Source organism: Nyctereutes procyonoides, unplaced genomic scaffold (genome assembly GCF_905146905.1).
Source record: "Nyctereutes procyonoides isolate TBG_1078 unplaced genomic scaffold, NYPRO_anot_genome, whole genome shotgun sequence".
In the NCBI taxonomy this organism is placed as follows: Eukaryota; Metazoa; Chordata; class Mammalia; order Carnivora; family Canidae; genus Nyctereutes; species Nyctereutes procyonoides.
Window position 1 is genome coordinate 15999438 of NW_026575131.1, and position 15803 is coordinate 16015240.

Consider the following 15803-nt stretch of genomic DNA (forward strand, 5'->3'; position numbering starts at 1 on the left):
ACAAGATTAAGTGACTGGGATTGCAGAGCAAAGTATCAGAGATAATGGGGTAATGAAAAGAAAGTGCATAAGCGTGTCACATGAGACTCAGCATAGAACAATTTTCAGAGCTCAAACAGGGCTATAAGAGAGTTGAGTTCCTCTGAGCTACTAGAAAAGAGACTTAGTAAATATTTGGAGCATTCAATAGGGGGATGTATCTTACTAGTTAACTAGCCTCAGACTAAAGTCTATTCTATATGTAGTCTAAGGAAGCTTAATAATAAACCATAGATCAAGCAGATTTATAGTAACTTAACTCCTGTCAATAAAATCCAATACTTTAAATAAACATGCCATAATCAGGATATAACAATGTAACATTCATTATGTTTAAAATTCAATCTAAAATTACTAGATAACCTAAAAAAGTGTAAAAATGAGAATCATGACTAGAAGAAAAAGAAGTCAACAGACACAGATTCATAAATAACAAAGATGATAAAATTAGCAAGCTAGGAATTTCATATTATCAATAAGGATCCTGTATAATAGCAAGGGATTATAGCTGAAAGAACTGTAGACCTCAGACTCTACACAAGAAAGAGTCTCCTGGGAAACTCAAAGACAATAGGGGAGGCACAAACAAAGACAACAGAGAAAATGTTAGCCTCTGACACCACAGCTACAGTAAACAAAAATGGTAAGCAGTAAACACATCTTAACTCCTTGCTGGATAAACATAAAACCTCACACTAAAATCTAATAACCCCAATTCCGTTTAATTGATAAACCTCATCTATGGTTTCAATGACAACAACAAAAATGCAAAGCATATCAATAAGCAGACTGCAGAGACAAAGCAAGCATTGGAACCACCCTCAAATATGGCAAATATTCTGGGATTACCAGACTGGAAATTTAAAATTACTATGGTTAATGTGCTAAGGGCTCTAATGGAAAAAAACAGACAACACATGAAACATATGATTAATGTAAGCAGAGAAAAGGAAGTTGTAAGTAATGATCAAAAGGAAATGCCAGAAAAAAAAGAAAGAAAGAAAAGAAAAAGAAACAGCAAACAACATTGTAATACAAGTGAGAATTCCTTGATAGGCTTGCCAGTGGCCTGAACATGGCTAAGGAAAAAATAGGTGAACTAGAAGAAATAGCAGTAGAAGCTTCCCAAACTTACATGCAAAGAGAAAAAAGAATGAAAAGCAAACAAACAAAATCAGAAACCCAGAATATCCAACAACTGTGGGCAACTACAAGTGGTGCAACAGATATTTATCAGAAATACCAGAAGGAGAACAAAGAAAAAAAAATAGAAGAAATAGCTGAAGTGACGATGGTTGGGATTTGCCAAGATTAATGACAGCTACTATGTCATAGAGCCTCCGAAGGAGCTCAGAGAACACCAGTCATGATACAAGCACCCAAAAAAGCTATACATTCAAGAGAAGGAATATTCCACAGGAAAAGGAAGATATTGCGTAATTATGCAAGTATGTGTTTGCTGTATTCCACCCACATTTAATGAAAACCAGTCAGCATTTTAGAAACCATCTTAGGTCCTAAAAATAAAAAAAAACTTAGTAAGAATAAGACATAGCACTGACCTGTCTTAATTTTCCCCTCCCATATACCAACCGTTTCACCTATTGATTGCCTTCCTCCCTTCCTCCCTCTCTTCCTGCTTCCCTTTCACTATTTATCTCTCTTATGTATCAAAATATATAAATGCTTGCTTAATGATATATATTTTATAAAATAAAAAGCATTCATTATTTAATGAAAGTGTTTAGAAACCTTGTTAATAAGAAAAAGAACTTTGATTTTTTTCGGCAAATTAGCTTTGCTCAGTTTTGTGTTGATCGAACATCTTAAAAAGAAATGTGGCACCTCAGAAAGTGAACAAGGAAATTTAAATTGATTTGTACAAAGCAGTTCCTATATTTGAAAAAAAAAAAAGAATAACAAAGCCCAAATTCAACATGGCAATATATTCATGAAGACATGTCAGAGAACATGATCCATAATTATTTTTAGTAGAGTTTGTAAAAGGACTTTGTAATAAATCTGCAAATATTGATTTATAATTTATAAAGCAAGAGGTTTGATTTTTAACATTTTCAGGTTGTTATTTTATGCCTATCCTATAATAATTTTTTAGAGAATGTGTTGTTTTTATTAATTATGCAAATTTTTAAAAAGTTGTCATAGTATAAATGACAAATTTTATAATAGACTAAAAGGCATTTTCAGTATGTTTGCAGTGTCTCAATTGCAATGCAATTTGTTCTATGAAAACTGCTGGCAAGCATATATAAAAACTTTTTGTTAGTAGCTGTATAGTAGATGTATAATATTTTCCAAAATATACAAAACATTTTCACATGCATTTCATCCACCTATAGAAACGAGAAATGCATCTACACTGCAATTACACAAAATATGTGTTTCTTATACAGGTTACTTTAAAACTATCACTTTGACCTAGTGGATGCTTTGGACTTTCCATTTTAACCCCAAGGAGTTTCAATCTCATATTAATGACTATAAGAAACATAATCTCAATATTGATTGATTTTGTCACAGAAAATCTTATGGAGTATATTCCAGTAAACCAATTATTTCCTCAGCAATTTTCTATTTCTATTCTCATCATTTTCCATTCTTCTTCATTTTATTTCATGCGCAACACATCTTCTATGTATAAACTTAACAGTGAATATACAGTTTATCCATGAGATTTAACATTTCAAGAGGGTTTTTTTAACTATTATTTTTCCAACTCAAATTTTCCTAAGTCCAATATTGCTAGTACAAATTATATCAGGAAGCTTAGGTACTCCTACATGTTTTTAAGATAATACATTTTAGCACATGCAATTTCACCAGTTGTCAGGTTTTAATGTGTTAATTGTTAACACCACGAGATAAATAAAAGAGAAGATTTCATTTATTTCTAAAGCATTCCATTTGAGAATTTTCAACAATTTCCCTCATATAGCCTAAGGCTGTGGCTCCCCTATTTGGATTATTAATTCACTCCTTCCATTTCCTTCCAGTGAATTCTTATAGAATGTACCCATGAATGGATCAAGAGTGAGGTCAAATGCGGAACTTTAACTGGGATGGTCAACATTTCCTGACTCTGCTTTTTTCCTTTCCTCCACCACTCCATTTCATAGCAAGCTGACCTGAAAATGGAATGTGGATCTTTAGCAATATTTTGAGTGACATATCTTTCACCAAAATGCAGGCCAAATTAGAACCTATCACCTATCTGTTTTAATGCATGGCATGTGCGTGGGTGTGAGTATGGGTGTGTGTGTTGAGAGAGGAAGAGAGAGAGACAGTCAGCAGAGGACAGAGAGAGAAGGGAATGAGACAAAGATTTATACTTCGCTGGCTCAGGTGAAGGATATATATAACTGACATAATTGTCCATGTATTGCTCTTTTAACATTTCTGTAGATTTGAATTTTTTAGAAATAAAATGTAAACATAAAATTAAGAAATCTGATATGTGAGCAATTCAAAGCCTCTACAGATCAACCAAGTTTTCTTCTTGTTTGCTCCTCTTTTCTACTCCAGAATTGAGCTTCTTTTTTTGTTCTCTCTTATACTGCCATGAGTATAAGAGACAAAAGGAATGGACATGTAGATCCTCTGAGATACCGATATCTAATTCCCTCATCCTCACTAATTCAAACACTGATTAGACAAAAAGATAAAGATAATTTGCATTTTGGATTCAGAATAATTCAATGAACGTTCATTGCCTAAATGCCAAGCTTAGTGCTAAATGTTTTTTTACGTGTAATATCCACTCTATACTTCAAAATAACATAAAAGGCAGGTATCATTATAACTCCTCTTGGATGAGTATGTGGAAATTCATAAAGGTTAAGAAACATATTTGCTAATAGACAACTCTGGAGAATATTGCAAATTGAATCTGTCTTCATTGGTTTCACAAGCAGTTATCTTAATCATTTATTTAAAAGTTTCTAAGTTCAGAATTTAAAATCAGGTGAATTTATTTACATGAGATTCTTGAGAGCCAGCCTCAATAATTTTCAAAGTTATTTACTATGTAAGAGTATTTTTTAAATTACAGGAATCCATATTTCCTGATGCCAAATATAATAGAATCAACTATAAATATTCCTTTCAGATGCTTTTATTGGTCTTTTTAAGTAAATTGTCTAATTCTCAAAGTATTTTGCTAACATTTTATGTTTTTTTTTAATAAACTTTAGTTTTGGAGAAAGCTTGAAAGTGGCAAAAGTTAATCATACCTTAAAAGGCTGTGACATAAAGTCCCCTTTCGTCACTTTCTTAAGCATGATTTAATCAGTTGGTAATTATTGGACAAATACTATGGGAACAATATTGGATGAAAATAAGATATGATCTCTTAAATACATGAGAAATGAATAACTTGAGAAATTTAATATAAAGATCTACAAAATTTCATATATGGAAAGGAACTTAAGAAGACTTAGTATATCTGATAAAAAGACAGGTAGGGCTAGCTAGGAAGAGATAGGCAGGGGGCTCCATGATCAGGTTCACAGAAATCTCAAAAATGTGTTAAGTGTAAGGAAACCAGGGGTAAGGGAACACATCAGACTACACTGCCCTAGTTGTTGCGGGGGTGGGAATGGGGGTGTCTTTTTTATGACAGTCATCTGTGACCAACAAACTAAAAACAGACCCTAAAAAGAAGTAAGCCATTAAAGATGTTATCACTTGTCCCGCTTACACAAAGGTGCTGTCAGTAGAGAAATTAAAAAGATTTAAGTTCCCTGGTTAGCTTTTAATAAAAGACCAACCCTAAAAGCCCTCAGTGGCAGCTCTGCCAGGACCCCTCTCAATCCTGAGAGCTTTTTTTCCTTGTATCCTTGCTTAATAAAACCCTATTGCTTTACTCACTCTCCTTCGTTCTTTGACTCCATGAGACAAGAACCTGGCTCTCCTGCTTCATATTTACTTAATAACAAAATGGAAACTTTTAAAAATGTTTTTCATGTTTTGGAGTGTAAATTACTTTTTCTAAATGTGATGACCACTTTGGGAAGAGACTGTATTTAGAGGTAAGCCTTCAAATTTGATAGGGTCAAGTCTCTTACTATTCCAAATATGTTTTATAGAAAAGAATCATCATTACCTGGAGGTTTGTTAGAAATAGAAAAATCAAGACTCACCTCAGACCTACAGAATCACAATTTAACATGTCCCTAGGTAATTCATATGCACACTTTAAAAACAGCAGATCTAGTCTATCTCTTCCTTACTTGGGTACCAGTACTTAGAGGCATAAAAATGAATCTGAATATAGCTAAAAGGCAAAGACTTGTCTGCATACTCTATGCAAAAATGCAAATATTTGGCTGGCTTAAAAGCATTCTAAACCTGTTAGCTCATAAATACTTATCTGAGTAAAACAAAGTACCTGCACGACCAGGGCAGGTTTCGCTCAATTCTAATGATCTACTATGAACAATAGCCTTTAATTAGTTTTATTTTGGAAACCGGCAGTGCAGATTTTTTCACTTACAAGTATTGCTGATTAATTAAGCAAAAAGATACTCCAGGCAATATATAGCTGGATGTAGGATAAGATGGAGTGAAGGATATGTTGGAGATTTAGTGACTTGTTCACCATCTTATACAAATACACACATTCCTCCTCAAGATGCTGCCCAAATGGGACTCATTATGCTCAAACTAGAGGAAATATCAGCACATTTAGGGGAGGCCCAATCATTTTCAGAGTATTAGGCATGTTTGTTTAAATTCTAATCAGAAAGTTCCATTTTTGCCCAGCATTTGAAATCTATTTGGTAATTTACCTTAGAGCAATGTTTGAATAACAAAAAGGTTTAAAAAAATTAAACAACCAGAAACAAAACAAAACAAAACAAAACAAAAAAAAAAACCTTACTTTCCAAGGGCAAAGCATTCCAGTTTTACAGATGAATCCTTTGCAGCTTGTATAGTTTCAGGAAAACGAACTTCAATCTTTGGTTCATATTCCCCCATCACACCTGTTAAATATCAAAAGAGCTAGCAGCATTTCTGGAGAATAGAGGTTTTCTGTGAAGTAAATGCTTCATTAACCAAAATCCGATTATTTTGTCCTTCAATTAACAACATTTTTATATATTTCAATAAGTGATAGAGGGCAAAGAAACTATATGATGCTACTTAAGGAAATAATGCATTCCTTTTTTGCTTAAAAAAGAAATATCTAAGATATATCAATGTATCAGAGTAGAGGCATCCCAAATTTCCCTATATTTCATATCAGAATCTTAACAAAGAATTTGTCTTCCAATTAAGAAATGAATGCACCTAGATTCTTTTTTTTTTTTTTTTAATGCACCTAGATTCTGAAATGCTTCTGAATTATCAAGAAAGTGTCTTCTCATATCTATTACCCTTGCATGGAACTCATGGGGCCAGATCTGTTCAGGAATAAGGAAATTTTCAACTAATACTGTAGGAGTTCTCTTAATACAGAATAACAGTATTTCCACAACAAAACCTATGAAGTAAAACAGTAATTGAAGTAAAGACATAAATCTGCTTATGTCAGTTCATCAAGGATTTACTGCTAAAGCAGTTTGCTATACACTTATTAAAAAACAGTTGTTTTTATAGTTTCAAATTTTTCAATAAGGAATTGTGGATATGGGCAAGGATAAGAATAGGACAGTAGTCTAATATATGTAAATATGCTATCTACGAGAGGTAAAACAGAAAAATCTCTCTAGGCTATCCTCATTAACTCAATTAATTTAATCAGTGGCAAATCAAGATTCTTCAAATATTTGATTCTTTTTTTTCTTTTAACTTACATACTAAATAGCAGAGTAATACATTCCAAAAGTAAATTATTTATTTGTGTCCAGTACAACTGCACAGAAGCTGAAACTTACAAAATATGTATCAAATAAAAATACTTGATTTTTAAGATCTTGATCATTCCAAACATTCAAAGAAGCTATGGTTGATGTGGTAGAGAGTACTAGTTCAGCCAACTAAATCGGTTAAATTTTCTATGTTCTATTTTCTTGACCTCTTATAGTTCTTGAGTGACTACTTTTAGAAGAGATTTGATATTTCTTATATAAATACCATTAATATTGTATAATTCTTCTGATCTGTTTTTACCATGTATGTATTAAGGAGAATAGAGGGGATAGAAGAATGAAGGAATTAAGAAGGGGAGAAGCAGAAACTAAAAGTAGACCAAAAAAAGGAAAAATGGTAGAATTTCTATTCATATTATTGGTTATGAGCTCTTTCTGTGATGAACTGAATACTCACTGAAGGGAAGAAATTGGACTTATGAATAAATCTAGTGGTTGCTGAATTCTGAATGAAGACTACGCAAACATGTTTGGGTGGTTAGTGATTATAAAAGCTCTGTCATAAGAACTACCAGTATGGAGCTAGTTCCATGATTCTGTTAGTCATCATTAGCATTATGTTCTTGCTCTTCTTAAAATCGTCAGAGAAGAGAAAAACTCTATGAGGTACTACATTTCAAGTCCAGATCTGATCATCAAATGCATCAACAGGTTTTCTATCTTTACATTTACCACTGTGAATATTTAATTAAAGAATCGACTTGAGGATTATTCTACTCAATGACTTCCCTAGGTTTTCTAGCTTTCTAAATCTGGTGCCAGCTACGTCTTGACTAAGCTACAAAACTCATCAGAGACTAATTTGAATTATCTTCCTTGGAGAAATATAATTAGTATGAATCTCGTGTTTCATTCCTCTTTGGAATGTTATAATTAATATTTGCTTGCTTTACTTTCCTTGGATGTGAGTTTTTTTCCCTCCATTTTGCCAGTCAGGTGAATAAAGTGTGAACAAAAAAGATAAACATGGAGAAGAAAGAGGCATTAAAGAGAAGCTGCATCCTATTCTCACTGAAAAAAATATTATTCAATTAATAAGTTTGGCAGCATCCACACGTGCACACACACACGCTTACTCTTGCAAACAAACTTTTTAAATATTAGATGTTCCTTAAGCAAAGAAAGGATATATTCCAATGGCACAATATACTGAGAATCATATAAACTGCACCAAGTGAATGAGTCAGAGAATTTTCTATTATATTTTTTATAATATCTGATTTTCATCATATTTGTAAATTGGACTTCAACTCATTGATGATATGGCTCCTCAACCAGAGGGAAGCTGAAACCTCAACAGATGTCCCCAGGCTTCAAAAAGCGATGGACAAAGTATATTCCCAAGATAGCTCATCATCTTACCATCAGTGCGCTGCACTAATGGAGTGGGTGGTCCTTGAACACTTCTCTGGGCTTCCTTGTTTGTTATGAAGCAAGTGTAGTTGCCCACATCTGATGGTTCCACTTTGGCAATGTATAGGTTTCCTGTCTCTTGTGATACAAATCTCCTTTTGTCCTCTTGAACATATAAGGGGTTATCATTGAAGGTCCATGCATAAGATAAATCTAGAAAACAGAAAAAAAAATAAGCATTATCCTTACCGTATTCATTCTTACCTGAAAATTTTGTGCCCTTTTCTCTATAATTAGAATAAAAGTATGCACCTGTTTGTCCAGTTTATGCTTGCTGTCTTGATATAATTGTAATATTCCCTTATATTCAAATATATTCAAATTTGGATGATAAGTTATATGTCTTCCTGCCCATCATTGCATTTGTGCATTTAGGGGTGTAATAATGGCATGCCAAGAGAACAAGTGGACAAATGTATTAAGAAAAGCTATAACGAAAAAGAAAAGAAAAGCTATAACATATATAAAATATTATAGGCATAAAATGCACACTGTATTTCTCCAGTAATTTCTCCAGTAATAAAGACATATTAAAGCAATGTCTTTCAATATATGGCCCAAAGGATGTCCACACTAAACTGTGTCTGAGTTCTTTTAACATATATTTTTTAAAAATTTTCTCTTATGTTGTGTGACAGTACCTCATTCCTTTCTGTTGCTAATATTCCATTTTATAAATATACCACAATTTGTTCAGCCACTTTCTTACTGATGAACATTTGGATGGTTTCCAGGTTGGGACCATTATGTATCACGCTGAAATGACTACCAACATTTTCATTTCTCCTGGATAAGTTCCTTCGAGTGAAATAGATGTATGTTTAATTTTATAAGAAACTACAAAAGAATTTTCCAAAGTTGTACCAGTTGGCGTCTCCACCAGAAATATATGAGACTTATAGTTGTTCCATATCTTTGCACAAATAACATGTCAATTTGAAAAAATTTTAGCCAGAAATATTTGAACAAAGAAAAACATTTCTTGTGAATTAAGGTTTTTAAGTGTAGTAAGGGTGAAGAAGCGAAATACACAGCTGAAAAACATCTTTACCTACACATGAACTTGGAAATCACATACTAGGAAATCACAGCTCATAGAAGAGCTGTTGAAGCAACTAGGGTCCTCTTGTTCAGGCAGAGGCTATGGGTCATATTTGTCGTCTGCACTTTTATTAAAAATGAGTGCAGGAGCAAGGTATAGTAAAGCCAAAAATGACTAATTATTTCTGATATGTTCTAGTGGTCTATCCCAGGTGCAAGCAGACTATATGAAACATTTTTCACTAACTTTACAGAATTTAAATTCTCTGAAGAATGAGGAGGAAATACACATCAATAGCTATTCTGACCTTAATTTCATCTATAGAGAAAAACTCATGAGGAAGTGTTGTCATCTTTGTCATCTCTTTCACTAAGTTAAAAATAAAGCATTAACGGTACACTCAGAGAACCCAATTTTAGAAAGCACAAAAGGAAGGAAGGAAAGAGGGAGAAAAGATCTACAAACGGACCATTAATGGTGGGGAGGAGCTAAAATCTTAAATTCTAACAACAACTCATAAGTTAGTAAAAATGAATTCATCTATACTGAGAGAACTCTGATATAATTGTCAGAAGGAAGAAAATATGTGGGGATGATACATCAGAGATCAATCAACAAAATGTCACTTATGTGTCAAATGAGAAAACAGGATGCCATTAAATCTATAAAAGTACTGTTCAGGTAGAAAAAATCCAAGATGTATGGTTATGTGAAAAGCATGTTGTAAATCAAGATGTTTAGCACTGTGTATATGTATATGTGTGTATGTGTGTTTCTATATACAAATTATTATATTTAGCAACCGAAGAACGTATACCGAAGTTTTCTTAGGGTGATGGGAGGAAATACAAAGGCTTTTACTCTCTGCATAATGTGTTTCTGTCATATTATAATTTTTAATTACTATGTAATATTTATATAAATAGGAAAAAAACCAGGATGGAAATAGTGTCAGGAAAACTAAACACTAGAAATGAATTACATACAACTTGTAAAACAATATGATGAATATTATTTTTCATTCTTACTCTGAACTGTTCAGACTGGAGTATTATGTTTTATTCAGAGCACATTAGAATCACGAAGGAAGCTTATTAAAATACAGATAGCTAATCCTATTCCTAGCAATTTGATTTCCTTTTATCTGAGTGAATTATCATGGAATCTGTATTTTCAACACCTTACAAATGACTCAAGTGGTTGAACCAGAATATTATGTTCAGAGCACCCCTTACTGAAAGGGGAATTAAAATTCTCAAGTATATCAAGAGACAGATAACCAACATAACAAAGGCCAGAAGTTAAGTCACAAAGAAAACAAAAAGAAGTTAGATTTTTACCTTGGGGCAAGGTGGGAAAGAATAATTGAGCGGTCTTCATAGATGGAATTGCTGTCATGTGCATAAAGGGTTAAATAAAGCCCTTTCTATTGATGCCCAGCAGGCAAAAAATAGGACTTGGCTGTTGAGGGTTACAGAAGGCCATATGGCCCTTAATATAAAGAAGACCAATCTAAACTTCAGTTATAACTGCAGGTGATTTGTGAGGTAATGAGCTATCATTAAAGATGACCAAGCAGAGGGTGGATGAGCAATGCTTGAGATGTTGCAAAAACATTTATTTTTGCAATGAACAGGAAGTGAAACCTATGTTTCTATGAATTGTCTACTCCACCCTTAGCATTCCTTTGATCTCCTTAAGAGCCTTATGCTTTAGATCAAGTATGCATAAATGCGACTCACTTTTTATTTTTGAAAATATGCTTTGACATTCTTATCCTGTTGCAGGGTATTGAAACTTCATTGCTTTTGCAAGTCCCTACTGGAGTCTTTTATCATTTCATGTGGTCTCTTGCTTCTAAGTTTTTTTACTGATGTCCTTTGCTGCCTCACTTCTAAGCCTGTTACTGTCTCCACCAAAGAGATGCTCAAAGGGTTTTTGTTTGAAACTGAGAGGTATCTAGATAGTAAATTTCTCCTCAATATAAAGAGGAGGAAAAAATATAGTTCAGATTCCCTTGTTGTCAGTGACTCCTCATCTTTTGAACCTTTGTGAAATAAAGACAATATTGAGTAAATTCCCAGGGCCATGTCTCAGTTTAGGGATCTTTATTCAGTGGTGATCTGGGGAGAGGAACGAGCTCTAGCTCTCTGAAATCCAAGGTTAACCCTTCTCACTTAACAGAAATTACAGGTTGCCACTAATGCCCAACAAATCTTTGTATTCTTTACCCTATAATCTTGAGACCAGAGACTGTAATTTCCATTTCTCCCTTGGTGAATTCCTTTTTACCTTAGTTGCTAAAACTTTCTGATCTATTCCTTCTTTAATAGTGGAACATTTAGAAGCTGCCAAAAGAAAGTGGTCCAGAAATAAGGAAGATTACATAAAGAATAATAATAAAAAATGAGTACTTTTATTTCATACCTGTTGCGTCATCTCAAAATTTTATTTTGTGGAGCTAATTGGCTGTTGGTAATATGCCCATTAAAAAGGAGAAGGTACTAGAGCTAGGAATATAAAAGTAATTTCCCAACATCACATTGTTTGCGTAAATTGTAAAGGTAAAAGGTGGAGGGCTTGAACCTAGATCCTTCAGATGCCAAATCCTTTGCTCTTTCCCTAAAACCACTTTTCTTCTTTTCTATTTATCTACCAACACTGTCTGTCCTGTGTTCAATTTCCTCAGAATCTTACAGAGAAAAAAAGGTCAACCTGTCATTTCAATTACTTCAATGTATCTATAGCTACTGCTAGCAGGTAACAGAACACATTTGTTAAGCCATTAAGAAATAATTCTTTTCTCCAAAATGGCCTCACTAGAGCAGAGATTTTGAAACTTTAGTGTGTGTAACAATCACTCAGAGGATTTGGTAAAACACAAACTGCTGGGATCTACCCTCCCAGTATCTTTTTCAGTGTGTCTGGGAAGGAGCCAGAGAATTTGCATTGCTAACAAATACCCTGGAAATGCTGGCACTGGTGGGTCCTGGAACACTACTTTGAAAATCACTAATATAACAGTAATTCCAAATCTCTTCTGTATAATCATACTAGGAAGGGAAATGGCTCAGAGTTTGATAAAATGGTGACTATATTTTAAAAGTCTCTTTGGGTGGTGTTTGGGACCCAGGAAAAAAAGGATGTTCCTTAGTTCACAGATGCATGGCATGTCTGGGATGGAAGCTGACCAAAAGATCTTCCAGCTCAATCTTCTCATTTTATGGGTGGGTGAGCAGGGGGAAGATGGCAGCAGCTCTGTGACTAGACACCAGGTACTTCTCTGTGCTCCTCTGTGAACTGGTGAAGATGCTAACCTGCAAGACCTTCCTGTCACTGTATTTTTCATCCTTCCCATCTGCCATCTCCCCATAGTATCTCTATTCCCATTCACCCAAATAGCCAGGCTGTAGTGGGGGCTCTTATCTATTTTGTTCCATCATCAGCCACTGTCATACTTAATTTGTATGTATTTAATGGGGAAAGAAAAAAAATACCTTACAAATTGGAAGTTTAAAATTCTTCCCATTTGTCTTTTCTTAATTAAATGTATAATTCATGAGCCATTTAACTTGAAATCATTGAGTTTTTAAAATATTTTCTCCACCATCTATGACATTTATCTGTTATTAATGATTGTGATGCATTTTCCCTGTGATGATTCAGCAGTAACATCAGAACTGAAGGATAATTGGTCCTTTCTGAAGCATTGCTGGTAGTTTCACATTGACACTATCCTCTACAATTTTATTATTATTAGAAATGGCACATCTGCAATAAGCAATTGAAAACTCTATCTGCTGTTCTCTCAAGCATACAACAAATTCTATTTTCCCTAGAGCATGATTATGTTTTGACATCTTTTACAGCCCTATATCTTGCACTGTAATATTTAAAATAGAAACACAAGAGATATATGCAATTGTACCCATTATATGGGATGTTATTTTTATTAGAGGGCAAGTATCCCATGCGAAAGACACCAATAGTAATAAACACTGACACTGAGAACTTCTACTGGCTCTGTAAAGCAGACCTTAAACTTGGTAGTATGTTTCTAGAAGTAGGAAATAAATGAGAAGAATAAGGAATTTGAAGCATAGTGCCCAGATTTAGTGGATAAATCTCCCCTTTGGAATATTCTGGAATGAGTATACTTTACTACAAACCTTGTGCAGAGCTCTAGGGTTAAATGTGACTGCCTGCTGAGTGGTAAATCAAGGCTATGCTAGCTCAGTGGCAAAGACCTAATCCAAGAAAAATAATTCCTTTTCTGGGTTGAAGTCATTGATATTGGTATTGGGCAAGTTTATGATGTAATCCAGAACACTGCCTTGACACCTTTACAACCACTCCTATTTGAGTTCCCATTTGTCCCACAATTATTGCTTAACCACCTAGATTTTCTTAGATGCCTTTTGATTTATACATCTCCTGTTCATAATCATGGAGATAGCTGCTTTTGTGACCTACAAACAACCACTAAATAAAGGCCCTCTGAGTTCCTATTATTGCTAGCTTCCAAAGAACTCTAGGACTCTTCATGTACTGGCAAGTCCTACCTGGAGAAGGAACGAAAACACAGTCAGCTTCTGAAGGAACTTCTGAGAAGCCTCCAACTTTAAGGAAGACTGGGTAAGTCATGGGAGGCAAATACAGAAGGTCTAGACTTCCTTTTTGCTTCTCAATTCCCATCCTCTATGAGTGAATTAAATACAGAGAATATAAGAGATAGGTCATGCCAGTGGTTCTCAACCATGGTGATTTTGCCTGAGAGAGGATATTTGGCAATATCTGGAGATTTTTTTCCCTTCTCACTATTGGGAGAAAGCCGCTACTAGCCTCAAATGGGCACAGGCCAGAGATGTTGCTAAACATCTTCACAATGCACAGGAGAAACCCCATAACAAAGAATTATCTCACACTTAAATTGTCAATAGTGCTGCTGTTGAGAAATCCTGGGCTGTACAAATGGAAAGAGTATATAACATGAGAGTTCTGTTTGATGTGCTAGAACGGAAGGGAAAATATTCTTACCAGGAAAAGTAAGATTCTGAAAGTAGACAGAGGAAATGTAGAGCACTGGACCTGGGAAAATTAATTCTGGGACTCTGGTCAGGTACATGATCTTTCTGGTTCTAACACGGTACACTAATACTAGGCAAATCAATTTACCTCTGTAGGTGGTATTACATATTCTCCAATACAGGTAACAACACTTGCTATTTCCACTCCTCTCTTTCTCTTTACAACCTACATCCAATCTTTCAGGAAATTATTTTAGTTATACCCTCTAATTATTTACCAAAGATGGTTACTTGTTCACCTGTCTGCTGCTATCATCCTGGTTCAAGTCACTGTTACTTATCACCTAAGTGATTGTAATCACCTTTAATTCCTCATATTATTGTCTCTTTATGGTCTATTCCCTAGAATAAACTTTTTAAACTGGAAGTCAGAGAAAGCATGTCAGTCTTTTGCTCAAAACCATACAATCCATTCTAACCTCACTCAGAGTAAAATTCAAAGGCTCTAAAATATCTTTAAGGCAGTGCTTACAACCTCATCTATGCTCCTGTTTGCTCACTTTTCTTTATCCACACTTATTTTATTGCTATCCTTCCAATGTGCCAGATGCAGCCCTACTGTAGGGCCTTTGCACATGCTGTTCCCTCTGCCCAAATTGCCTTTCCTCAATGTTTCACTCTCTCATTCCTTGAGTTCTCCTCTCAAATATCAAGAAAGTTTTCTTTGAATATACAATAGCAACACCCAGCACTCCTTATCCCATTTAGTTTCCTCCCTATCTTTTATTACCATCTGTCACATTTTTATGCTTGTTTTATTATAAGAATCATGAAGGTAAAAACTTTGTCACATTGTTCTCCACTATATCCCTAAAATCACTAAAATGATTGGCACTTAGTATGTACACAATATACTTTTGCTGAGTAAATAAATAGTACAGGTTCAATAATGATGTTGTCACTATTATTATACACACGGCAACTGTTCTGTCTTTTACATGTTCAAGTAACCCCAAAGTAAGACTGCTAATTTGACCTAGTCGATAAGAAAACATCACTGTCAAAAAAACAAAAAACAAACAAAAACAAAACCGAAGACTCCACCAAAAAACAAAAACAAAAACAAAAAGAAAATGCCACTGTCATTTACTTCAGAAACAGAAGGGGGAAAAAGCTAATTGAGAAGAAGAGTATATGAAAGCTTAGCACTTTTTCTCAATGTAATTTTCTTCTTTATTCTATGATACAATTTTGAGTTTTTGCTGGAATGATTTTCCATTTATGCTGAATTGTCAACACTTTTATTGATGGAAATACAAATGCTGGGCTTAAACAACAGTGCTATCTTCCTACCACAGACATAGATGCTCCAAACTACTGGCATAAATTCAA

At 34.3% G+C, this 15803-nt stretch overlaps 1 protein-coding gene across 1 annotated transcript in view; it reads right to left on the minus strand.

Annotated features, from left to right (window-relative positions):
- The window catches only part of CNTN6 (contactin 6), a 155622-nt gene that overhangs the window by 93219 nt on the left and 46600 nt on the right, over positions 1-15803 (minus strand). The window contains 2 exon segments of the mRNA XM_055344121.1: positions 5939-6041; positions 8292-8495. Of these exon segments, the coding sequence (XP_055200096.1) occupies positions 5939-6041; positions 8292-8495 (307 nt within the window).